The 27,808-nt window shown below is 41.0% G+C and overlaps 1 protein-coding gene across 1 annotated transcript in view; it reads right to left on the bottom strand.

Moving 5' to 3' along the window:
- The window catches only part of LOC308082047 (uncharacterized protein), a gene marked incomplete at both ends in the record, with an annotated part of 76,956 nt that overhangs the window by 2,565 nt on the left and 46,583 nt on the right, over positions 1 to 27,808 (bottom strand). Inside the window, 11 exons of the mRNA XM_080423657.1 lie at positions 922 to 1,214; positions 2,008 to 2,018; positions 7,397 to 7,506; positions 7,643 to 7,710; positions 7,947 to 8,029; positions 9,660 to 10,189; positions 12,438 to 12,569; positions 14,211 to 14,339; positions 17,706 to 17,996; positions 23,715 to 23,963; positions 24,955 to 24,965. Of these exons, the coding sequence (XP_080279783.1) occupies positions 922 to 1,214; positions 2,008 to 2,018; positions 7,397 to 7,506; positions 7,643 to 7,710; positions 7,947 to 8,029; positions 9,660 to 10,189; positions 12,438 to 12,569; positions 14,211 to 14,339; positions 17,706 to 17,996; positions 23,715 to 23,963; positions 24,955 to 24,965 (1,907 nt within the window). The remainder of the gene's footprint in view (positions 1 to 921; positions 1,215 to 2,007; positions 2,019 to 7,396; positions 7,507 to 7,642; positions 7,711 to 7,946; positions 8,030 to 9,659; positions 10,190 to 12,437; positions 12,570 to 14,210; positions 14,340 to 17,705; positions 17,997 to 23,714; positions 23,964 to 24,954; positions 24,966 to 27,808) is intronic.

Raw genomic sequence — 27,808 nt, 5'->3', positions numbered from 1 at the left:
AGGATTATGTGAATGTAACCTTACTGCACCTATAATATTTGTGTCCCTGTATGTTTCTCCTTTATGTGAACATAAATAAATGGTTAAAATGTGTGTATGCGTGCGCGAGTGTGTGTGTGTGTGTGTGTGTGTGTGTGTGTGGAAATGAACCACCCTTCGCTGACCGCTACAAGATCTTCTGTGAGAGTCATCCGCCATGGCTTATAGTTGACCAAGAGGTGCTGAAAATAAACCAGCTACGAAGGATGTTCGTAAACACAGTGAAGAAGCATGAGGATCTTGATGCTTCAAACTACAGGTAACTCAAATACCATGTGTGTCTTTGACAGTTCTGGGAAACAAAACAAAAACCTTTATGCTGAAAAGTATATTATAGATGTATTCTATGGAATCAGAATAGACTCTTAATTATCTGTATCCGTAAAAACTGATTTGTACTCGTAGAGGCAATTCATAACAAACAGTCTGTACGTGTGAATCAGATTTGTACTTGTAAAGTGCAATTCGGAACTCTTATTGTCAGATTTGTAAATCAAATATCAACATTTGTAACTCGTGTATCAACATTTGTGTGTCAACTTATGCATTTTGGAAGGAGATTTATTTGTGACTTTCCACCGATTTGACTCTTTTACCTCGCTGTTAGTCATATGATTCGTAACTTGTAAAAAATAGTCACCTATGCATGCAGAGTCATTTGTATTTGTGTCTCTAAATTTACAACTCGTATATCAACATTTGTGTGTCAACTTAGACATTATAAACACAAATGTAGCTGTTAATGTGCACGGATGTGTGAGTAATTTTGAGACTGGGAGAACTGGGAGAACCTCAATATGTGAGACCTTGCACTCTGCAAGGTCTCACATATTGAGGGGTCAAGCACACTCAAGAGTGACTGATCCCTTTCAATGGCCATACCCAAAGCTGAAGGAGGCTCGGTGATGGATGCCATACCTTCCTGTCCAGCTGGGATAGGAGGTCCATCCTCACTGGAAGCTGCCACGGATCCCCGTCTAATAGACTGAGGAGCGTTGAATACCACACTCTCGAGGGCCACTTGGGGGCCACCATGAGAACTCTGTGATACAGACAATCTCACCCTGTGAAGCACAGGCAACAACAGGGGGATCGGAGGAAACGCATACAGGAACGCTCTCGGCCACATGTTGGCGAGAGCGTCCATCCCAAGCGGGGCACTGGTCTCTGCCAGGCTGAACCACAGAGGACAATGAGTTGTGCCCTTTGAGGCAAACAGATCTACACGGCTTACCCCGTACTGATCCCAAATCAACTGTACCACCTGGGGGTGCAATCTCCACTCCCCAGAGGGCAGTATCTGATGAGACAGATAATCTGCCACAGAGTTTGCTCTGCCTGGCAGGTGCATTGCCCTCATCGAGGAAAATGGAGGATAAGCCCATGTCCACAGCAGAGGCGTATTCTCATTGGGGCCAACGAGGCCATTCTCCATTGCGCAGAGACGAGCACCTCTCCATTCAGAAATGTAATAGAAGAAGAACCGTCGTCCTGAAACACCCTGCCCCGCGTCTAAACCGGCGGCCTCGGTCTGCAAAAAAAAATGGGGCAGTGTGTTTTGGGACGACACGGAATGGCTCAGTAATTCTCAATAGGCTTATCAGCCGTTGTTGTGCGAACGCCCCCCCCCCCCCCCCTCGGGGGGAGGGGAGTTTAAGAATCTGGCCCGGTCAACGTTAGAACCCGCCATACGCCAGTGGTCCACAGTCGCTGGGCTTCCCTCAGGGACTCCAGAGACTGGTGCTGTCTGTCCAAATGAGAACATGCTTCCCCCTGAGAAAAGTTAAGAAGTGCTTCAGCGCCAAGGAAACAGTCCGGAGTTCTAGCACATTGACTGTGAACTTTTAATTTAATAGCTGGTGAGCGAGCCACGCTCGACAACCACAGCCTTAAGAGGGCAATAACTTGCGCTCTCGACAATGGTCACAGGCAGGATGTCAACTCACCAAACAACACGTAGTGTCTTACTCTCTTTGGACCTGCAAAACAAAGAACCGATGCACGGATTATCCGGAGAAATACCTACCCGCAATGCACGCCAGGTAGCGAGAAGTTCAAAGAAACCAACATGGTGAATAATATGATCGGTTACCATCAGATATTTCAAGAGGGACTACAGGAGAAAATAATGCACAAGAAGTGGATATATCCACACACTGTTACTACTGATGCCCCCATGCTGATATTTTATGAATTTGCAAGCTCTCACCTCTTTGTCAGACGCTGGAACTGGATTGGATTGAATATCTCACAGACTGCAAATTATACAAAAAGCAAGGGCCCTCCCTCAATCTAAAGCCACATATCAACACCACTACCCTTTTGATTGATCGCTTGAATACTTTATTAGACAGAAATTCAAACAGCACAAGGTACAGTCACACATTTGGGCTCAAACGATAACACAAAGAAGTCCTGGGTACTTGTTTCCCGGGACTGACTCAAAATCACCCTGATTATGATTTAGTGTGAGCTCAGCTTAAAAGTGTCATCCACACCAAGAATGATAACTATAATCATAATTACGTTTTCAAAATTGTGCTACCACAAGTGGAAGGCGGGATTCACACCACAACTATAACGACAGATGGTGAACAATACTGTTGGGATCACTTGGGATCCTTGTGGTTAGAGTGTCCACCCTGAGATTGGGAGACTGGGGTTCAATTCCCCAGCCGGGACATGCCGAAGACTATAAAAATGGGACCCCATGCCTCCCTGCCACATTCAAAATGTTCATGTTCAACAGGTTTATAGAATGTTTTCATTCATCAGTGTGGATGTGCACACAAAATGTGGTGAAAACAGAGCTACACTTTATAACCACCTGCCCAGTGTACCAAGACATCAGAGACACATACTTCCCATAGATTACATACACCCAAAGTGAGTTTGAAAACATGACCAACGACAAAAAAAACTCTGATACCTACTCGGAGAAATACAACAATGTGTGAACACAGCAGCAAGTTTTGTGAACTGTTGCGATAAAAGCTTAGCCAATGGAATAAAACCACCCTGTAACTAACCCATTGAGTTTCCTGCACTATCTGTACCGAGTAGACCTATAGTCCTGCTACACATATAAACAGAGCTGCTACCTTTAAACACATCTTAAATCTGAGACTTTTTTGTATACTATTTAAATAGTTTTGAGAAAAATGCTGCTAATTTTCCCAAAGGTGACTCCAAAAGATTGCTATTTGTTTCAAAAAGCTTTATACCCTATAACATGTATAACAACGCAATGTGACATACTTTCCCCATTTTCTTAAATTGTTTTTATTATATTTTGACACTTGCTTTGGCAATGTAAACATATGGTTTCTCATGCCAATGAAGCCCCTTTGAATTGAATTGGATGGATGTTCCACATCATTACAGTTATCTTTCTAGTTATCACTCTTGATGTGGATGACCCTTAAATCACATGAATCCTCGCAATCCTATTCCGGGGGTTAGCATTCAGCGAAAATGTCCGCTCTACAAGCTCACAGCGCGTCAAAAAGCTAAATCGTGTTTAGTGTACAGGCCAGGGGAAAAGGAGAAGGCCTCATATACACCCAGGAGAATTTCTGTGAACTAAGTGTGTACGGTTTATGTGTCTCATGGCGTCATTGTTTGATTGACTGACATTTTTATTAGGCAAAAGAATGTAAAACAACAGTTACATTTATAATGCTTTTGTCTAAAAGGTCCGGCCAAAAAAGTCCTTGCGGACTTGTTTCCGTTGGGGTCCTTGAATTAACAGTTCAAAAATCAACATGAAAATACAGATAATACAGAAAAAATACCACTATGTACAAAAAAAAGCATGCAAAAATAAGAAAATATGTACAAAAAAGGGGGGGGGGGGGCGGGAAAGCATGGAAAAATAAAAATTATATACAAAAAAGCATGAGAAAATAAAAGATACGTACAAAAAAAAGGGGAGGGGGGGGTCGTCTGTCTACAGGGAAACTACAGGGTACTAGCTCCTCTTTAGGCCTCCAGAAAGATGAGTTTTTAGGGCTGTTTTGAATGAGCCCAGCGAACTGCATTTTTTGAGGGATGGGGTTAGACTATTCCATTCCTTGGTGGCTGTGCTATAGAAGGAGAATTTGCCCATGTTTGTTTTATGGGTGGGTGGTACCAGATTGTTGTTTACGCTCCCTCTAGTTTTGTGGCTGTGGGTGTCACTAACTTTTTCGAGGTATTTATACAGATATGCGGGTATAGGGGGCATTTCGGGCAAATCTGCATTTACAATTTTGAAGACCAGTCCCATTTTTTGTTGTTTAACCCTGTCTTCCACCCTGAGCCAGCCTAGGCTGGCAAAGTGAGTGGGAGAGAGGTGGGTCATGGGCCCCAGTCCGAGAAGTAGTCGAATCAGTTTGTTTTGGGAGGTTTGAAGCTTAGTCTTCAGTGACACTGAGGTGTTGGAGTACCAAGAGGAGCTAGCATAGTCAAAAAGGGGCTGAATCAGGGCCCCTGAGAGGGTCCTGAGGGTTGACAAAAGAGGAAACTCTGCCCATAAATCTGGTTCTCTGGTTCGCCCCTTTGACCACCTTTGTTGCCACCTTTGTTTCACATTGTATTTGTGAATAACAAATGTATTTATATATATATATATATATATATATATATATTCCCATTCTTGAGAATCGGGACAAAACTTTTATTTATATATATTTTTGTAACATATTCTTCAATTACGCCTGGGAAAATATATTTTAAAAGATCAATGTGTTGACTATTAAACCATGTAATGGGCCAACCTCCCAGTAATACATATGATGGAGTCTGACGGAGTTGACAAAATGCTAATTTTTTTTCACTCCACAGTCATAGTGAGTTGACAATTTATTTTTTAAAGTTCTTATTCTTATTAATGCTAATAGAATTGCACTTTCTTTTCCTTTTTTTTTGTTTAGATTTAGAAGGACTGACAGAGTTGACATGTTATGGTTGGGACCAGTGTTGCAATGCTTAATTGGAACGTGGTTGCACTCTATTTCAATGACGTTGCGTCGCTTAACACCTACACTACAGGTCACACAATGGACAATTGATATGCATCTAGGTTCATTCCTATGTTAATCCACCTGGTGTGAGTCGGGAGCCTTTGTAAACTTTGTTGAGGAGTGAGTTTATAGTCGTTTTAAATCTATGCTTGTACGTGCGAGTGCTCCTGGTCAAATAGGTTCCTGCGCGGCGTGCAAGGCCGTCCTATGAGCAATGCAACCCTGGTTGGGGCACACCAGATAGTCATTTATTTAGTGCATTTCTCAAAAATAAAAAAGCTTACCAGAGCTCTCGCAGTTTCCCTGCCTTTTATTAAACCCGGAAGTGAGACAGGGGACCTTAGAATATAACTAAAACCTCGATATTACTTTAAAGAGCAAAAACCTTTACCAAAAAAAAACACATTTAAAAAAGAAGTTGATGGCAAAAGTACATTCTTACACCTATGTTATCAATACACTACACATGGTTAGTTTTTTTTATGCTTTTAACACATTGAGTGCCAAAAACAGTCCGGACCGTTTTTGAGAAGCTATGCATTATGTGCCATAAACGGTCCGGATCGTTTTTGGCCCATTTTTTTATATATTTTTCCCACGTGGGTCGCTCTAACGAAACTTTGGGATCATCCAAGGAGTCTCTAAGAAGGAGAGGCCGGATGTGGATCCATGTCAAAAATGCTTCCGGTCGTCGGCTCCAATGTTAACTCCTTGACTAAAAGCTTAATATCTCCATTTCTTTTTAACGTGGTGGAAATTAGCCGTTTTCGATCGACGATCACTCTGCAAACGAAAACATATCAAACAAAACATATCAACGTAAGTGGATGGAAGACATGCTGGCACTAGATGTACCCTATTTTAATAAACCTCTGGCACACGATGTGTTATCAAATTATTTAAAACAATGTTTGAAGTCGTGAATCCTTGTCTTAGACAAGGGCGTTTTCTGGCTAAATTCAAGTTTTTATGTAAAAAAAGGAAACCAGACCAAAACATAAATCTTATGTAATTCATATATATATATATATATATATATATATATATATATATAAAACAATTAAAAGATGTATTTTCACAAATCTGTACAAGTTAAGTACTTCCCTTTTTATGAGTCATCGTGTGTTTTCGTAGTGTACACCTTTGACTAAAGCTTTTGTCACAAACGCTGCAGGTAAAAGGTTTTTCCCGCGTATGTGTCATCATGTGTTTTTTTAGATGACCCGTTTGACCGAAGCTTTTGCCACAAATATGACACGTTAAGGGCATCTCCCCTGTATGTCTCATCATGTGTATTTTTAAACTACACGTTTGACTAAAAACTTTCTCATAAACGCTGTAAGTAAAAGGTTTTTACCCTGTATAAGTCCTGCTGTGTCTATTTCGATCAATCTTATTAAAGACGCCTTTACCACAAATTTCACAATTTAAGGGCTTTTCCCCTGTATGTCATCATGTGTTTTTAAAGAAAAGCTTTGTCACAAATGCTACAAGTAAAAGGTTTTTCCCCTGTATGGAGTCATCATGTGTCTTTTTAAAGCTCCCTTTTCGCTAAAGCCTTTGCAACACATTTAACAAGATAAGGGCATTTCCCCTGTATGTCTCATCATGTGTGTTTTTAGTTTACACAGTATACTCAAGCCTTTGCCACAAACGCTGCAAGTAAAGCATTTCTTCCCTGGGTGACTGCTCATGGAGTTTGTTTTGATGATTTCAGGTCCTGGCTGTGTCCTTCAACATTTTGTGTCTTGTGTGATTTCAGTGTGTTTAAAGCTGACTGAGCTTCCCTGGTCTCTTCCCAATCCTCATCACTGCCATCAATGTCAGATTCAGAACAGTGTGAAGAGAGGAGTTGGTCATCACTAGTTAGTTGTGAGGTTCAACAGGCCTCTACATGAACTTGTGTTTTTGTGGGCTTTTTATCTGTATGCGTCATAATGTGTGTTTTAAAATTACCCATTTGACAGAAGCCTTTGCCACACATTTGACAAATAAAGGGCTTTTCCCCTGTATGAGTCCTCATATGTCTTTTTAAATTAGTACAGCCTGTACCACAGAGTAAAGGGCTTTTCCCCCGTATGAGTCCTCGTGTGTTCTTTTAAATCAGTACAGCCTCTACCACAGACTGTACAAGTGTACGGCTTTTCCCCCTGTATGAGTCCTCATGTGTCTTTTTAAATCTCGCTTGTCACTAAAGCCTTTGCCACAAACAGTACAAATGAAGGGCTTTTCCCCTGTATGTCTCTTCACGTGTGTTTTTAAATGTCGCTTGTCACTATGGCCTTTGCAACAAACAGTACAAATGAAGGGCTTTTCACCTGTATGAGTCCTCATGTGTCTTTTTAAATTAGTACAGCCTCTACCACACGCCCATCCCTGACGATGGGGAAGTTGCTTCTTAAAGCCGTCATAAAATCAGACTGGTCTAGACTCAGTACGACTGTGATCTTCTGGACTTTTAAGGCTGGAAAGTGAAACCACAGTCAAAGGGTTAGTTTCAGTTCATCCTTTAGTTGTAGAGGTAATGTGTGTGTGTGTGTGTGTGTGTGTGTGTGTGTGTGTGTGTGTGTGTGTGTGTGTGTTGAAAGAGATTACAATACCGTGCTTTTGAGAGTAGACTTTCAGACCCGGGTCCAGCAGCACTCCCACTCGAAGTTGGACTGTGTTGCTGTTAAAACATACACAATTACCGTGTTAAACAGCTATTTAACCCCTCTGTCAACCGCAAACAAGACAAATACAGACCAAGCAGTGATCAAAAACAAAGACTTCTACAACACAGCAGCATGTTTGAGTCAGAAATCCGTAGGGCCATTTTGTCTGCTTTTCATATGTTAGTTACCATTTTAAGGACTTTCCAGCTATGGCACAGACTAAAGCACACAAATAAAACAATTAAAGTACCCAGTTCTGCAGGACACCACATGCACATCCAAAAACTGCAGCGGGATTTGCTGCTGGCACTTGAGGCACAACTCCTTGACAACCTAAGTGGAGCAGAAGTTTTATAAAACAGTCAATTAAAGTCAAATGATTAAATGATCAAACAGGTTTAGGGTCAATACAATAAGTAATCATTCCTTTTCGGTGTGTGTGTTTGTATGAGACATAAGCCGCTTTTCCATCACAGCTTAAGCACGACACTGTCCAGTACAGTCCAGAACCGCACCGCACCGCTTCAAAATGTCTTGCGTTTCCATTGCACAAAAGTCCCCACTCGCAAAATCCCCACCCTCCCCTCCCCTCCCGAAGGAAATCAACGCCCCTTTCTTTAACACACCAACTTAGCCTCAGGCTACAGGGTTAGCCTAAATGCTAGCGTGCTTCCTCAGAGCTAGTTTGGCTCTTAAGTTATTATTTGGCCATGTTCACCCTGACTTTAATCTTCGCTATTGTTGGGAAGACCTGTGTGGTGTCTAAACACGTTGCCATCACTTATATAAAAAACATTATTAGCGTGTATCGTCGCACATTCATTGTTGCCAGGTTTAGCAGAAAAAAATAAGCAATCAGGTCTATGAAAACAATCCCAAAAGAAGCGACTATCTACAGCTATTTGAAAATAGCAGATCTACAAACTCACAACGCGTAGCGATGCGACGCATTGTGAGTGTGTGCATCTGCTATTTAAAAAATATATATACATATATAATGTTGACAAATACATATTAATTTGGGGGTCCTTGACATGAAAATGTTTAAGAACCACTGGTTTCAACAACATATGGAAACAAGCCCCAAATAATCAACTACATTTTAGAAACAAGCAGTGGTGGAAAAAGTACTCAAATGTTTTACTTAAGTAAAAGTATCAATACTGCAATGTAGAAGCATCTACAAGTGAAAGTCTGGAATTACTTGAGTAAAAGTACAAAAACTATTGGTATCAAAATTTACTTAAGGTACCAAAAGTAAGTACTAAAATGTTTGAAAATAGCAGATCTACAATGATGCGATGCGTTGTGAGCTTGTAGATCGGCTATTTTCAAATAGCCTAGGTATAAAATAGGGCTTAAGTGGTTAATGTATGTTTTATAATGTAATCATTTATATCTGAAAAGTAACTAGTAACTAATACGTTTTCAGATAATTGTAGTGGAGTAAAAGTACTACCAATATTTACAAGCAACTTTACAGAAACATAAGCCCAATGTCGCTTATAATAAGTGGACATGGCAACACTGCTACCGTAGTGTTTACATTTTACAGAGACCTGAGTGGACAGACACAGCTGTGAGCCGACCAATCAGTAGCAGTCACAGCTTTAGCCCCGCTTAGCCCAGCTCAGACCTACCCAAGACTGGGTACTTTTTAGGCACCAGTTTAGTACCACTTACACACCACTCTACCCACTTCATTGTAGTGGAAACCGTTGCTGTGGTGGGCGGTGTGGGGTCGGGCTAGGTAAGTCCATGTATATGGAAAGCCGCCTTTAGTGTACTAGAAATAAACTTTGGGAGACAACATTAAGAATTGAGTGTATACTACAATTTTAGCCCAATTGTGACCAGAATTTTAATTATTGTTCATCATTGACATTTCTTATATGAAGTCATTATGATTTAATATCCAGTTAGAGTTGTATGCGTTCGACCACATGTAAACATAAGCAATTACCTGTTCCTCAGCAACCACAGGCCCCTGTATCACCTCCGGCTCAAGCCTCTGTTGAATTGGGACTATGTATGCGACAGCCTGATTTAGCTCACTATCGCTACGCAGGAAAGAGACACTGTAACCTCCTGGTGGCATTGGAATGTCTACCAATTCACCGGCTGTGTTGCTTTTGTATAACTTGAACCCCCCCCCAAACTGTAGTGGGGGGAAGGCTAAATAAAGACCCTGAACGAGCTCCAGGTGTGAACAGTCTCTTGTGAACCAGACTCGTTTTTTCCCAAGACCTTGTCCTTTCAGCCATTCAGATTCCACTGGTGTCGGCTTGGTCTTCTGTCCTGGCTGACTGAGGCAGCAGAAGTCGTGTCCCCATGGAACTGCTATTTGGCTGCGAGCTGCAAGGGCTTGCAGCCTTCGGTTCTTGCAGGCGGGCTCGAACAGTCTGGACAGACTGACTTGGGTTGTACTCGAGCTTGGCTGCTGATTCCTTAACAACCCAGCAATTTCTCCAAGTACGTTGGCTGCCTGCATTTCTGGAAGAGAGAGAGACATATTAGGGGGCTGTACTAAAATAAATAAATATATATATATATATTTAATTTTTTTTAAACAGGAAACATGATGTAGAATTGATCGAAAACTGGATCTCCATTGACTGCCATGTTTTAAAAAAAAACATGGCAAAAAAAGTTTTTTGGGTTAAAATGTCAATTTCAGTTAAAATGTTAATTTTAAAACCGTGATTTCTCTGGATTGGCTGGACAAACCGGTTTACTTTCTTTTCTCCGTGACCACAGTGTGTCTGTCTGGTCAGTCCAAAATTGGAGCAATAAAAATAAAAAAACTCGACCTCAACAGATCGTGAAAAGGAATGGAACAAAGTAAATAGCCTGGCAGAGAACCCAGAAAGTAAATTTTCACTCCTGCCAGGTAATACACTTTTTCAGTAATTTGACATGCATTTAATCATAACCAATACCTTCTTCTATAGTCAGATTGCAACTTAAATTCGATTTGAATTACGTTCCTGCCAAGTGGGTGGGCTGTTTTTATTTTATTTTATCATCATTAAACTTGAACCAAACTGTGTGTGTAAAGGTGTCAAGAAACACATCTCACAAAGTTTTGAAATTCCCTAGTGGAATCTGCCACAGCTGCTGAAAGTTGGGGTACCATTGACTTTACTATGCAGGAAAATAAATACATTTGCTTTGACTAAAATGTCATGGGTCAAACTAGGAGTTATACTGTACTAGATTCTGAATCCATTGCAAGCATTTGTCTGTCACCATAAACAGACCTCTGGCTAAAAATGGCCCCAGAGAAAAAATGGTTTGTGATGACCTGAAAAAGTGGCTATGGCCGTTTTTAGCCAAAATCATGCAAAACCCCTGTCTGACCCCAGGGGGATCCCCACATGATTTCTTTTTGGGGAGGGGGGTCCCCAGATGACAGTTAAGTGACAATTTAAGGACTTTTAAGACCTTTAAACCTAAAAAATAAAATAATAAAAAGCAAATGAAAAAAGCACATCCAAAGTAATCAACAAACTACGCTATAAAACCTGGTCAAACATTGGCCAAATAATATAAGAGGAAAAATTGTGAAAATAGCCGATCTACAAGCCCACTGGTAAAGCTCAATTATTGCATCGAACCAGACATACCTGCTGAAGTTTCTCTTCGACTCAGACTTGTGTATTTTTACTTTTAAAGTGTTTCTTCTTAGTTTCTTGATTTGTTTGTCTTCCCCTGTATGATTGAGCACTGGAACGCGAACCTGTCTGCAATCTGCAATGCGGTGTGTGGGTGTGTTCATATGATACAAAACTGAGATTCTGCGCGCTGATTGGTGTGGAGTCAATTGACACGCTTGCGCAGCAACTTACCGGCTTGTATTTAGAAGCGGTTTGTCCAATTGAACAATGTCAAACCCTTTTCAGCCGTTAGAACCCATTTCAAACCCATTTCAGCGCGAGGCGTTGTGAGCTTGTAGATCTGCTATTTTAGCCAGAAATAGCCGATCTACAAGCTCACAACGCCTGGCAGCACGGGGCGTTGTGAGCTTGTAGATCTGCTAATTTTGGCTAAAGTTCACCTCAGAAAAGGGATGGGGTTAAAGTAAAAAAAAAAAAAAACCCTGTTGAAGACCCCTGGCTTAGCTTATTATTCACATTTCTTGTTTGTTAAAGCTCTTACCTGTTCAAACAATGTGAACATACTTTAAATGTTAAGAACATGTAGCCAAATAACAGTTGTCTTTGGATAATTTTTTCTTACATGTTCAACTTTGTATTTAGATTGTATTTATAACACTTCACAAGAATGAACTCATCTTAAAGAAGAATCTGAAAATGTCAGTTGTTGTAAGGGCATAAAACCCTTTTTGTTATTTTCATTCTCATTTGATATTATTCAAATAAAAGGGACTTATTGAGAAACATGTGTTTTTCTTTACAAATCAAGACAATAGCCTAAATTGAAAATCATATAGCCCTCTAAGCTGAAAAAAAATTAGTTAAAAAAATATATATCGTATCGAAAATCAAATCGAATCGTGACCTTAAAATCGAAAGTCGAATCAAATCGTGGATTAGGCGTATGACACCCCTAGATATCATTGTGCACTTTAAGCAGTGCAGATTATGTACTGTGCAAAGTTCTAAAACCGGATTGAATTTTGTCAAGGATGTTGACAAAAACAAATGAGGAAACAAAAGGCAGCTTGTGGAACATCCTTCATTATGCCACTGGTAAAGTGACGTTTTACATTCACACTCACGTGTCGGGATATTGGGGATAACAATGAAGGTATTCTGACAAGGTAGAGTATCGAGTTCCTCTTTAATCTGTGGAGGTTGTGGTTCATCCTTGACCAGACTGGGGCTCCTCTCCTCATGTTCAGGCGAAACCTCTTTACACACAGACAGGAGGAGAGAGTCAGCACAACAACTCTGTGTTTCTCATTGGATGACATTTATTCTCCTACTCAAGAGTTCATTTCAGTATCACTGAAGTAAAGTGAAATATTGGCCTGTAGATTTATTCTCTTTATTTGTCAATCCATTAACTTCATCTGCCTAATAGATAAACAGACAGACAGACAGACAGACAGACATTGTCATTGTGCTCAGAGAATCATGAAACACAGTTTAGTGTGCAAAAGATGCATAATGCATAAAGGTTTAAGGAATAAAAACAGATGAAATCATATCAGAATAAAACATAAATAGATACAAGGACAATCATTAAAATGAGACAAAGTGAGCTAAACAGTATGATGGTGGATAGATAGCAGCATCTGGCTGCAATGTGCAATATTAAGAGGTCCAACACTGATACCTAGAGGTCTTTTTCAGTCAGTGTCAGTGGAGGGTAAACAAAGGTTACAGCTCTTAGAAAGAAGCAGTTTTTCAGCCAGTTTGTTCCGCTTTTTTTATTGTCCAGTACCTTCTTCCAGAGGGGAGGAGAAGTAAATATATAGACGCCTTATCAGACGTCACACTGATAAGAACTAGTATGCGCGTGCAGGCCGGCACCAAAAGAACCCGACTGCTCATAAGATGCAATGGAAAAGTGGTCACAGCACTCACATCCCATCAAACTTTCAGAAGCAGTGGTCGAAGAAGGCTTAGAATGTTTACCATGTTCTCCCGCTCTTTAAATATATAATACTTGGTTTATGTTGTGTGTAAACGATAAAAGCGATTCTCAAAGCAGTTGTCCTCCAAACCCCACCTCCAGTCGCTGTCATTAGAATGGAGGGAGTGCTATGATCACGGCAGCAGAGTCTGCTTCCTCGTGCAGCTGCAGCCCCTCTGCCTAATTTATGCAGTGTTGGGCGCAGATACCGGTCGAGAATAACAGACCTCCAAGCTCACAACGGTCGCATCCTTAGCGTGTTGTGAGCTCGTATGTCAGCTATTCTCGGCGATGGCGTGCAATACTGTTGCGTGATGAAGTAAATAACACACAAGAGGAGGTTGAATGAACTGAAACCAGTGCTCCTCTAAACACTGGGTTTGGGGTGCTGTTGGGAATTGATCACATGAAACCTGCAACTGCGCATGCAGTCTCAATGTTTGTTTGTTCTAATGTAATATACAGCTTGTGGAACATCCTTCATAATGCTACTGTTAAGTGAAATTTTACATGTATTTATTTATTTACTTACTTATTCATTTAAAAAGAACAGTGCACATTAATCAACATTTCAGTTTTCACATCCATGTAAATGGGCCACAATTAGCAAAGAGCTAATTTCTGTAGTCCCTAAGCAGGCTGTTAAAAGTGGTAAAATAACTATCAGTACAAAACAGACATATCAATACAATACAAGACAAGTAAACACAGGAGACAGAACAATTACGATACATTATAAAAAATGACACCAGTGACAATATAAGAGCTGATAATTACCCATTACAAGTTTGGTTTGCTTTAAGCCATCTCTTAGTGTCAAATTCAAAGTCGAATAATTGGTCGTCTCTCTTAATTCAGTAAGAATAATATTCCAGTGATGGGAGGCTCTAACAGAGAAGACATTCACACTCACGTGTCGGGATATTGGGGATAACAATGAAGGCATTCTGACAAGGTAGAGTGACAGGTTCCTCTTTAATCTGTGGAGGTTGTGGTTCCTGGACCAGACTGGGGCTCCTCTCCTGATGTTCAGGGGAAACCTCTTTACACACAGACAGAAGGAGAGAAGAGGTAGCATAAGCACAACATCCAAAAGGGATTTTCTTATTGGATGACATTTATTCTCCTACTTATTGATTTGTTTAGTCATGATCACCAACACCATTTATATTGTCTCTTCATTGCCACAACAGTGATGTGGAAGGGCTTGGACAGAGTTCCACTGAAGTAAAGTGAATTACTTTACTTCAATGGCTACTTGGTCCGATCGTTTTTCACTCTAGTCTACACCAAATCTCTTTGCCGAAAATAGCCGATCCACAACCTCACGACACATCACTTTGTGGCGTTGTGAGCTTGCAAAAAGCTATTTTTGGCAAACATTCCCCCCAGAATAGGGGCTGTTGCGGTTCAAGTGGTTAACTGCTCGGTATCTACAACAGAGTACCGAAGTCCTGACATCGCTCCCGCTACCCCTGAGTCCCGGAAGTATTTTTTCTATTGAAAATCCCCACAGAGAAATATTAGACTGCGTCAGATAAGAACTGTGTTCCAAAAATAAACAGATCATTTTGGTGATTCTGTCAGGTATGTGACTCTGTGTCGTTTATTCTTAGAGACACACATACAGATAACTTACACATTGCTACATGTTATTTTTTTTTTTTCACCATAGCTCAAAATATGGTGAATTATTGTAGCGCAGTTAATTCTTGCCACCGATATTCAAAATATTAAAAACCTTCTGCGATTCTGTCTATCATCATATAACCAAAAGAGGCACAGTGGGTTGAAAGCGCTTTAATGATTTTCTCACAAGTTGTCAGCTGCTGTTTGGACCTTTTAAGACAAAAATAAGTAAATCAAATAATGTGTGTGAAATGGGTGAACTTAGTTGTTTTTGGATAGTTTGACATAAAACAGGTGCAAGTATTTGCAACAAATATCAACAATGCAAGGGCTCTTGGTAATCAACACCAGCAAACCATGCAATATTTTACTACCAAGACTATATATCAGAGTAGAGTTCGAAAATATTCTCGAACTCAACTGATGGCCATGCTTGAGGGTTATTAGTCCAGTCTTTATGGACATTCTTCACGTTCACAAAGTTGTGCTTATAACGGCAACATCATGGTGGGATGATCGATAAGTAACGGGTCACTGTAGTCAGAAGAATGATATTGAGTTACATTTGTAACTCACAGTCTGCGTCTGTGGATTAGAAAAATATTTATATTTTCTTACTCTTTGATTAAATTATAGCCTTGGATCACAAGAAGGTCATCTGTCATGACCATCTTGGATGATTTTCAAAATAGTGTTTGCACTTTCTCCCTTTTTGGTCCGTACATATACATAAAAGGTTCAGATTTAAAATATAAAGTGCTTACCCCATGGCCACGGATGTTACGATTATGTATGGCTCCTCAGAAGTACCTGTATATTGCATATTGGTGAATAAAATAGTTTTAATCCCATTGGTGGCCATTTCTCCATATCCTTTCAACTATGCAACCCTATTGGTTGGGAGGTGTATCAGTATTGCATTCTGATACATTATAACTATTATAACTATAAGAAAATGGACACCGATCGGATTAAATTGCTTCTTATTGAACAATACAGAATATACTTGACGTACATAATTATAATATCCGTGGCCAAGGAGTACGCACTTTATTTTTAAAATCTGAACGCTTATGTAGATGTCCGGACCAAAAAGGAAGAATGTGCAAAGACTGTTTATTTAACTTTATAATTTATATGACGCAATCTAAGATTTCTCTATGGGGAGTTTCAATATAAAATTCACCCAAAAAAAGGCATGGGTTTCCGAGGCTAATATAAAACAGAACTCAGTGACCCAGGGGGATAGCGCCCTCTAGCTGCAGTAACTTCACACTTTGGTACGCTTGTTAAAAGGATCCCTGCCTAATAAGCCTTAATACATTATAATTGCCCTCTATAACTAAAACTAAAAATTGAAAACACCTTAAATATTGTATTTATTTTAGAAACAGTTAATCTTTCTAAATAATGTCATTGATCATGACATTATTTATAATGCAAAAAAAAGTAGTGTCATGATTGTGAGAAGCCATGAGGACAAGAAATTAGCTTTCCCAGACTTCTACCTAGGCGACAATCGGTCGGTTATCTGGGCCACATTTTTACAGACAATCTCCAAGATGATAGAGATATCTCTAGGCAGTGCTGTATACTTTATGCCCAGGCCAACATGCTGCTTCGAAGGTTCAGTATGTGTTCTGATCCCGTTAAGTGTGCGCTTTTTAAAGCATTTTGCACTCCTATGTATACAACCTTCTTGTGGTGCACATAGAAGAAGGGTAGTATGCGGAGGCTTAAGGTGGCATACAATGATGCCCTGAGGATTCTACTTAAGGTCCCTAGATGGCAGAGTGCCAGTTACTTATTTGTGACATGTGGTATCCACACTTGTGAGGCCCTCTTAAGACATTCCATGTATGGTTTCATGTATGGATGAGTCCCGGAACAGTATTGAGGATATAGTCAATCCTGGGAAAAGCTGTCTCCGGTACTCGTCCAGGCTGCGGAAACACTGGAGAGCAAGCCTATATATGTGATGTTATGTCTTTGTATGGTATGGTTGTGTTTTATGTGCTGTTTTTATTTATTTAAAACATACTGTGACAACGTCTGGCGACCGGGCTGCTTATTCCTAACCTTAAAGTTATACTAGGTAACTTTTTCCAAAAAAAAAGAAAGTTAAATTGAATATCTTTTGTGAGTGGCAAATCTTTCACAACACCCTTTCCATGAATTTCATTCCCGAAAACCTTTTATAAACATATTTTCTATTTCCCGCGAAAATGACGTCATCCGTCCGGAAAACAGAAACGGAAATGCACCGGTTTCCTGTTTGGCCCAGAACTACCGCGCTAGTAACATAGAGGAATTTCACGCTGTTTTTATGGCTTCATAGGATTTGAAGATGGAAAAACAACAGCAAAAGAAGACACAGCTCACTGTAACTAAAGCTCCAATGGCTAAGAGCAACGATCCGCAGATAGTATAGAACAATTAAAATAAACGCTTTTTGAAACGCTTCCGCCTTCCGCTGAAAACAAATGGAATTCTGTGTAATGCAGGACTCCGCTAAAGACCTGGAATGACGGTAGTGACCAGCAGAGGTTGCTAAAAATAGTTATTTTTGGACCTACCTTGATTGCTTTAACCTCAGTAAAATGAGAAGCTCAGTAACACTTCAGTGAAATAAGAATACAAGAACCACTGGGGGCGAGCGGTCCGTGTAAATGGGGGCGACTGTGTTTTGGGGCGAGGCGAGCCTTCCGGTTACCCTACATTAAGTTAAGCTGGTGTTGAAAGTTTCAATTGGTAATGAAATGAAGCATAATGAACCAACCTGCTCTGTGAAGTTTGATGTATGGTTGTAGCATCACGTCCAGCAGTTTGTTTTGTCTCTCCAGCAGAGTTTCTTGTGTCTCTATCTCTCTCTGGAAGAGGTTGCACATGAACTCTGCAGCCGCACGGAGGCGCTCCAACACAAACACTCTGACACGAAGCTTCACACGACAAACATCATCAGCACCACGCTGCTGTTCGTCCAAAACACACACTAATATCTCCTCTCCCACCGACGTTAGGTGTTCGTTTATCGACAGCCGTACAGACTCCATTTGACTAGTTTTATCTCCTTTGTGACACATTTGTGTTGAGACTCTTTGTTGTCCACGAGCTAAGCCTCGTCCCCAGTGTTGCCAGGTTTTGCGAGAGAGAAATCAGCAACCTGGGTCCATGGTCTATGAAAACAAAGCCCAAAAAGAAGTGAGCCCGGCCTTCGCCGTTTAAACATAATGATAATATTCTTTGAGACACACATCCGGGTTTTTGAAGCGCCTTTTGTTTGGCCCAATTTCGGCACAGCTGACGTTTTTTTGGGCTAAACAAAGAAATTACGTGACGTGTCGTTGATCCCCTTCCCCTATACTCTCTCATACTAGGACATGATCATGACTATATGTGGGCAGAAGATTGATTGATTGATGTAGTTTATTTAGTAAGAATAGTACATGAGAATAGTACATGACAGTAGGCCTACATAACATGGAAGTACAAATTCACAATACAAGGTCTACTAAACTGGAACTCTCATTAAGCACTAAGCTTGTTTAAGATGAGAACCCCATGCACACAAATCATGATGTCATTATAAGAGGCTGACAGATATACACACTACTATACAGAATGTCATACAATCAGCTTTCAGGTTACTGGTATGAAGAGAGAAAAAAATATATACAAAAGAGGAAAATGAAGGATAAGAGGGGGATAAGAATACATTGACTATTTGAAAATAGCAGATCTGCAAGCTCACAATGTGTCGCGGTGCGACGTGTTGTGAGCATGTAGATCTGACTGCTATTCTTCCCAAAAAAATATTGCATTTGTTTTTGAAAAACGTGGAATATGTTCTAAAACATTGTAACACAAATGTTGCATGGGGGTCTCTGGCATGAAATATTTTCAGATGGGGGTCCGTAGACAAATAGGCTACATATTAATTTGGGGGTCCTTGACCTGAAAATGTTTGAGAAACACTGGTTTAAACAACATTAGGAAGCAAGACCAAATAAGCAAACACTTAAGAAACAAGTCCAAAAAACCGCAACCGCCAATATTTACAAGCAACTTTCCAGAACAACAAGCCCAAATTCACTTATAATAAACTGACATGGCAACACTGCTCGTCCCGGGTCAACGTTGTTCAAGCATGAGCAGATGCGCACATGGGGCAGTAAAGGATCCAGGCACTGTTGGCTTTTGCCCCCTCGTGGAGGGAGTGTGTAACTGTCACTCAGTAGTGGAAGAACAAGTAGGCCCTACTCGCATTTATTTTTATTTATGTAAAAGTATCAATACCGCAATGCAGGAATAAGTAAAAGTCCAATATTAAAAATGTACTTAAAACATGTACGTAATAGTACAAAACTATTGGAATCAAAATATAAATGACTTAAAGGGGAAATCCACCCATTTTCAATATTTAACTATGTCATTAATATAGCATAAAGGAGTTGTGTGGAAATAAGAAAAAATTAACATTGCAAAAAAATTTAACATTGCAAAAAAATTAACATTGCAAATTACACTGTGATGACTCATCATGGTGTAATTTGCAATGTTAATTTTTTTGCAATGTTAAATTGTTTTGCAATGTTATTTTTTTTTTAAATTTTTTCTTATTTCCACACAACTCCTTTATGCTATATTAATGACATAGTTAAATATTGAAAATGGGTGGATTTCCCCTTTAAAAGTACCAAAAGTAAAAGTACTTATTATGCAGAATGTCTCATTTTAAATGTTTTCAAATGTAGCTTAAACGCAAAACTGTTGAGCTTGTAGATCGTCCATTTTCAAAAAGCCAAAGTATAAATAGGGCTGAAGTGGTAATGTAGGCCTACCTATGTTCTTTTTTTTATTTTTATATAATAATCAAAATCTTCAAAGTCCTAATATTACAATGATCAAATTATTGTAATGGAGTTTTGGACAACATACAATGTTTCAAAACGATATACAAACTACACAACATAACTGTTACTAAAGGATTCCAAAGGACTACACAGGAAAGCTGTCACATCCTTCCCTAAAAGACCTGGAGAAACACTCAACACGTCCCAGACTCTTCTCCCTTCTGACTCCCAAACTGTGGAACTGTTTGTTTGGGAGCAGATCGACAAGCTCAAAACGCGTCGCTTCGCGCCCCGGTTCGAGCTGGCAGATCTGCAAATATTGTGTGACACTTTAGGTTAATCAAGTAGGGCATTCATTTACGAAAAAACACAAAAAGTTAGAATTCAGAGATAAAAGGTTTCTGCCCGACATAAATTATATACTCCTGCCAGTGCCCAGAGAGAGAGAGGATGTTAACTTGTGTAGTCCTTATATAAGTAACTTGCTGTCATCCCAGTGATCCCACGTCTACATCAATGTTGTTTTCCTAGTGGACTTCCTACTCCTGATTCCAGGTTCACATATTCTCCATTCAACAATTCATTAAAGGCAAACATTACTTGAAATGTAAGGGGACTCATATCATTCACAAAGAATATGTTTGGAATTGTTCACATTAAATACTGTCTAAGTTCGCCTCACAGCTACAGTTAGACTTAAATATAACAGCACACAATGAAGTGATTTGTGGGCTTTAAATACTTGAAGTTGAAAATGCATCATTTTAGTTGGCCCGTCACGTAACCCCTTCAACAGAGTATAAATGAACCTCGAGGCCGCATAGATGTCTTCTTCATTCCATGGTTAGCGTTTAAATTTGTGAATTCATTTTTCCCAGCCAGCAGGCCCTGTGGAAGAAACAAAGACAGAATAAACAAAACACAACATAGGGGATTAATAAAGAAGGCACCGTGACCTGGCAAAGATGTAATAGACATTGAAATGTTGCCGTTCTTGCTTGGCACCCTGTTCTATTAAAGAAAAAGGCTCCAATCATCCAAGTTGCTCCAGTGCCTTCTTTATTCAGCTATATGTGTGGGCTCCTGAGATGCCCCGGTCCAGCCTGATTTAGGCTTGAGGCGTGGTGGAACGTCCCTTTATTCACAACATAGGGGCTATGATGTACTTGGTCCCCTCTTTTCCCCCTCGACACAACATTTTCTAGCCAAAAAAAAAAAATCTGCAAGCACACACAATTGTATGCAGAATGCTCGCCCACAGAATAGGGATGCTAGGGTTCAAGTGTCTATAAACTGGGTCATATTTCTAGATGTGAGAGAGCTGCACCATCCAAAGGAGGATGTATGCCGGCTCTTGTATTCAGAGCAGGTTTCCCCCAGAAAGTCTGCCAATTATCTCTGAAGCCCACGCCATTTGCTGGACACCACCTCAACAGTTTGGCAGGGCAGTACATCTTCGGTTACTGTAGCCCATTGGTTCTCAAACACTTTCATGTCAAAGTCCCCCCAATTTGATATGTATCTGGCTGCGGACCCCTATCTGAAAATATGTGGTGCCATGTAGCTACTTGTAGAGTATTAACATTTTTTGGAAAAAAAATAATAATAATTTCAACAACACAAATCTTGTCTTATAAGGGATAAGACTAGATTTTTGTTTTAAAAATGTCAAGACTCAAGACTTAAGTACAAGTATGTGTATGTATGTATGTATGTATGTGCGTATGTATGTAATAAAACATAAAAAAATGTACACATTAACGGAAGTTACGAATGTAACTATGGTTTTGTGAATTCCTGTAGTGAATAATGCCTCTCGCGCTCTGCGCAGTTCGAGACTTAATATAAACAAAGTCATGTCACGTGGTGTAGGCCACCTGTGCGTCCGCCGTCCCGGCTACACATGATAGCCTACACGCGGCCTCTAAGAATCTTCTCGCCCTGAAAGATTCCGAGTGACCAGTATTACTGTCAGTCATCCAGGAATTCACAAAACCATAGTTACATTCATAACTTCCGTTTTGTTTCATTCCCTCCTGACTGCCAGTAGGCAGTTAACAGTAGTGGATGACTTATACCACAAGTATCACGAGGAATTGCACCCACCTCCTAGTCTGCCGTAGCAGCCAGTGGCAGGATAGCTGACGCCAGTGAGGATCCAGAGGCCACGTCAAGGCGATAGAACCTCGAGAATGTGCAAGGCGCTGTCCAAGGTGCCGCCGCACAGACGTCCGTCAGTGACACCCCCCTCATCGCCGCCCAGGACGTGGCTACGCCCCTGGTAGAATGGCAGATGACATCTGAAAAGGCAGGTTTACCGGCTACTTCATAAGCCTTTTTAATTGTGTCAACTACCCAGTGGGATAGTCGCTGTTTAGACAGTGCACATCCCCTATTCTTTCCGCCGTAGCAGACAAATAGCTGATCTGAGCGTCTAATACCCTGTGTTGCCTGAATATACAGTCGCAAAGCACCGATTGGACACAGTAAGTGGGCCCTTTCCTCCACCTCGGATATAAACGGGGGAGGATGGAATGCCGCCAACTCTATGGTCTGGTTAGCATAACTGGGGGGCAATACTTTAGGTAGGAATGAGACATTCGGCCAAAGTGTAACCCCAGAGTTAGAGATGCACCGATTAAAAAATCCTTGGCCGATACCGATTACAGTTTTTTTGTCTGACCTGCCGATACCGATTTTACCGATACCGATTTTCTATCTAAGAACTAACTAGAATTTGTTCAGGCCGAGTACAAGTACTTAATTTTGTGTATTTGCCAATATAGAGTACCAATAAGATTAAACCAGGAAAATAACACTTATGCCATATCATAATAGTACATTATTCACAATCATAGACGATATCCAGTCTAATAACATGATATGGCTATAATATTGATGGCCTAACTATACAGCGAAAGGCCTAAAGTGATTACAAAAAGAAGAAGAATTTGTAAAACAATACTACTGTAGTCTATTTAATTTGTTTTATTTGTACCATTGCTGTCATGGCTGTCACTGTTATAGAGCTGCATGATTATGGCAAATTATGGGTCCATATTGAGATCAGTTATTGAAATGATTCTTTTTTTAAATGGTAATCCTTTTTAACAAAAAATCTTATTTTAATGCAAAATGATTTTCTTATTTTGACTAAAAGCAAAAATAAATAAATAAGGTTTTCCCATTCAGACACATAGCAAGTATGTCTGCATTTAATTGTTTTCAAGGTGAGAAATTTACCTTATGTCACTAGTCATGGGGTCTTCAACAGGGGGTCCGGGAACCCTAGGGGGTCCTCAGCGTTACTAGGGGCCGCCAAATCTTTGTGTGATATGATATTCTTTTACATTAACCACTAGCATCTCATTTTTTAGGAGGACTTAAGCCAAAAATAGCAGATCTACAAGCTCATGAGCTTGTAGAGCAGATCTACAAGCTCATGAGCACACACACACACACACACACACACACAACCCCCCCCCCCCCCACACACACACACACACACACACACACACACACACCACCACCCCCCCCCCCCCCCCCCCACCGGTATAAAATCAGAATTCATGACAGTGACCGGCCGAGCACCGATCCAGCCGGTTTGACCTAAAACCGGCTGGATCGGTGTGAAATGTGATTAAAGGATATAGCGGCCGTGTGTACCCTCAACGTGGAGGCCGCACGGCCGGCATCAAGTAGACACTGTAAATAATGTAGTACATGTTGTACGGGGCAAGAGACTGGGTCTAGACCCCTGTCGCTCCACCATGATGAGAAAGCAGCCCAGCAATTAGAGTACACCAACCTTGTGGAAGGGCCTCTTGCACTCCGCAAGGTCTCGCATATTGAGGGGTCAAGCACACTCAAGAGTGACTGATCCCTTTCAATGGCCATACCCAAAGCTGAAGGAGGCTCGGTGATGGATGCCATACCTTCCTGTCCATCTGGGATAGGAGGTCCATCCTCACTGGAAGCTGCCACGGATCCCCGTCTAATAGACTGAGGAGCGTTGAATACCACACTCTCGAGGGCCACTTGGGGGCCACCATGAGAACTCTGTGATACAGACAATCTCACCCTGTGAAGCACAGGCAACAACAGGGGGATCGGAGGAAACGCATACAGGAACGCTCTCGGCCACATGTTGGCGAGAGCGTCCATCCCAAGCGGGGCACTGGTCTCTGCCAGGGTGAACCACAGAGGACAATGAGTTGTGCCCTTTGAGGCAAACAGATCTACACGGCTTACCCCGTACTGATCCCAAATCAACTGTACCACCTGGGGGTGCAATCTCCACTCCCCAGAGGGCAGTATCTGATGAGACAGATAATCTGCCACAGAGTTTGCTCTGCCTGGCAGGTGCATTGCCCTCATCGAGGAAAATAGAGGATAAGCCCATGTCCACAGCAGAGGCGTATTCTCATTGGGGCCAACGAGGCCATGGCCCGGTCTGTAAAATCAAAAAATCAACAGAACAACATTAGCAGCCCCTCACCCTTTAAGTCGCCTTTGTTTTCAAATGGGGCTCATTTGCATTCGGCCGAATTGTTAATGATTGGCCATTAGAAAAGTTTCGCCGCCAAACCGGTTCTCCATTGCGCAGAGACAAGCACCTCTCCATTCAGAAATGTAATAGAAGAAGAACAGTCGTCCTGAAACACCCTGCCCCGCGTCTAAACCGGCGGCCTCGGTCTGCGGAAAAAAAATGGGGCAGTGTGTTTTGGGACGAGCGTTCCATTTTCCACACGGAATGGCTCAGTAATTCTCAATAGGCTTATCAGCCGTTGTTGTGCGAACACCCCCCTCGGGGGGAGGGGGGTTTAAGAATCTGGCCCGGTCAACGTTAGAACCCGCCATACGCCAGTGGTCTACAGTCGCTGGGCTTCCCTCAGGGACTCCAGAGACCTGGTCCCTCCTAGATGGTTGACATGAAACACCACTGAGGTGCTGTCTGTCCAAATGAGAACATGGTTCCCCCTGAGAAAAGTTAAGAAGTGCTTCAGCGCCAAGGAAACAGTCCGGAGTTATAGCACATTGACTGTGAACTTTTAATTTAATAGCTGGTGAGCGAGCCACGCTCGACAACCACAGCCTTAAGAGGGCAATAACTTGCGCTCTCGACAATGGTCACAGGCAGGATGTCAACTCACCAAACAACACGTAGTGTCTTACTCTCTTTGGACCTGCAAAACAAAGAACCGATGCACGGATTATCCTGAGAAATACCTACCCACAATGCACGCCAGGTAGCGAGAAGTTCAAAGAAACCAACATGGTGAATAATATGATCGGTTACCATCAGATATTTCAAGAGGCACTACAGGAGAAAATAATGCATACAGGAGAAGTGGATATATCCACACACTGTTACTACTGATGCCCCCATGCTGATATTTTATGAATTTGCAAGCTCTCACCTCTTTGTCAGACGCTGAAACTGGATTGGATTGAATATCTCAAAGACTGCAAATTATACAAAAAGCAAGGGCCCTCCCTCAATCTAAAGCCACAAATCAACACCACTACCCTTTTGATTGATCGCTTGAATACTTTATTAGACAGAAATTCAAACAGCACGAGGTACAGTCACACATTTGGGCTCAAAAGATAACACAAAGAAGTCCTGGGTACTCGTTTCCCAGGACTGACTCAAAATCACCCTGATTATGATTTAGTGCGAGCTCAGCTTAAAAGTGTCATCCACACCAAGAATGATAACTATAATCATAATTACGTTTTCAAAATTGTGCTACCACAAGTGGAAGGCGGGATTCACACCACAACTATAACGACAGATGGTGAACAATAGTGTTGGGATCACTTGGGATCCTTGTGGTTAGAGTGTCCCCCCTGAGATTGGGAGACTGGTGTTCAATTCCCCAGCCGGGACATGCCGAAGACTATAAAAATGGGACCCCATGCCTCCCTGCCACATTCAAAATGTTCATGTTCAACAGGTTTATAGAATGTTTTCATTCATCAGTGTGGATGTGCACACAAAATGTGGTGAAAACAGACTACACTTTATAACCACCTGCCAATGTGTACCAAGACATCATAGATTACATACACCCAAAGTGAGTTTGAAATCATGACCAACCACAAAAAAAAACTCTGATACCTACTCGGAGAAATACAACAATGTGCGAACACAGCAGCAAGTTTTGTGAACTGTTGCGATAAAAGCTTAGCCAATGGAATACAACCACCCTGTAACTAACCCATTGAGTTTCCTGCACTATCTGTACCGAGTAGACCTATAGTCCTGCTACACATATAAAGAGAGCTGCTACCTTTAAACACATCTTAAATCTGAGACTTTTTTGTATACTATTTAAATAGTTTTGAGAAAAATGCTGCCAAAGGTGACTCCAAAAGATTGCTATTTGTTTCAAAAAGCTTTATACCCTGCATATATAACATGTATAACAACGCAATGTGACATAGCTCTGTTTAACACAATGCTGTACCCACTCCAGCTGTACATACTTTCCCCATTTTCATAAATTGTTTTTATTATATTTTGACACTTGCTTTGGCAATGTAAACATATGGTTTCTCATGCCAATGAAGCCCCTTTGAATTGAATTGGATGGATGTTCCACATCATTACAGTTATCTTTCTAGTTATCACTCTTGATGTGGATGACCCTTAAATCACATGAATCCTCGCAATCCTATTCCGGGGGTTAACATTCAGCGAAAATGTCCGCTCTACAAGCTCACAGCGCGTCAAAAAGCTAAATCGTGTTTAGTGTACAGGCCAGGGGAAAAGGAGAAGGCCTCATATACACCCAGGAGAATTTCTGTGAACTACAGTAAGTATGTACGGTTTATGTGTCTCATGGCGTCATTGTTTCACATTGTATTTGTGATTTAAAGTTATACTGTACAATAACAAATGTATATATATATATATATATATATATATATATATATATATATATATATATATATATATATACATATACATATATATATTCCCATTCTTGAGAATCGGGACAAAACTTTTATTGTCTCCGCCGGAGGCGGAGAGTATGTTTTCGCTTTGTCCCGCTGTGTGTTCACCTCTCTCCTAGCCAAGCTAACATTGGTCAAGCTCCACGTGACAATATGTTGACACCAATGCTTTTGATTGGCTAGAGGGACGCATGACGAAATAAAATCCTATAAATAGGTGTGTCACTTCAAAAAGCCATTTATGTCTTTTGAAGTGAGGTAAGACATTGATTGGACCAGTACCTTCCAGTACAAATCACCCGTCCGTGCGTGTGTGTTTCACTGCGGAGCAAGACAAAGGTATGATGACTCGAGAAGATTACTTAAGCATGATGCGATCACTGACTCCAAAACAGAGGGAAATGGTGACCTTTCATAGAAAATGGTGCAAAAACACAATCATTGCACTTAAAACTCATCAATCACATCCAAGCTACCAAATCTTTCTGAGCGGACCAGGAGGAGTTGGTAAAAGTCACATCATCAAACTGATTCACTATGAAACCATGCACCTACTCCACCGACTGTCTCGTTATTTTGAGCCAAACGAGCTTGTTGTACTTTTGACAGCATTCACCGGAACAGCAGCGTTTGCCATCGACGGCATTACATTCACCTTTTAACACATTCCATGCCAGAGTTTAATCTCATAATGTACTCACCAGTGCCAGCGTTTTATTGTTGTTTTTTTGTTTTTTTCATGTCGCCACAGACCTCGCTAAATAAGTTAAAAGTGCGCGTTCATTTGGTTCTAAACACACAGCGGATCCGTGAGAAACGGCCAGCGAAAACAGTTTCCAAATCCGTGCCGCCATCTTGAAGCTACAGCCGATCAACGGTAAACAGTGATCAGCGAGGAGAAAAACAACAACCGAGAAAATCGAGTTTTAAACAGGATCCCAGACAGGAAGCGGATACGATCGAAAAAACCGGAACCCGAATAATTCTGTTTCCGACCGGAAACCGGAAACGGAAATGGATCAAAAAAATCCGGAAAGTGCACCTGGGGCAAAATCAATGGGAATCG

This window comes from Gymnoscopelus braueri (assembly GCF_963280865.1).
Source record: "Gymnoscopelus braueri genome assembly, chromosome: 3".
NCBI lineage: Eukaryota > Metazoa > Chordata > Actinopteri > Myctophiformes > Myctophidae > Gymnoscopelus > Gymnoscopelus braueri.
The sequence above is the reverse complement of the archived record's forward strand: the minus strand, read 5'-3'. Positions and strand labels throughout refer to the sequence as shown.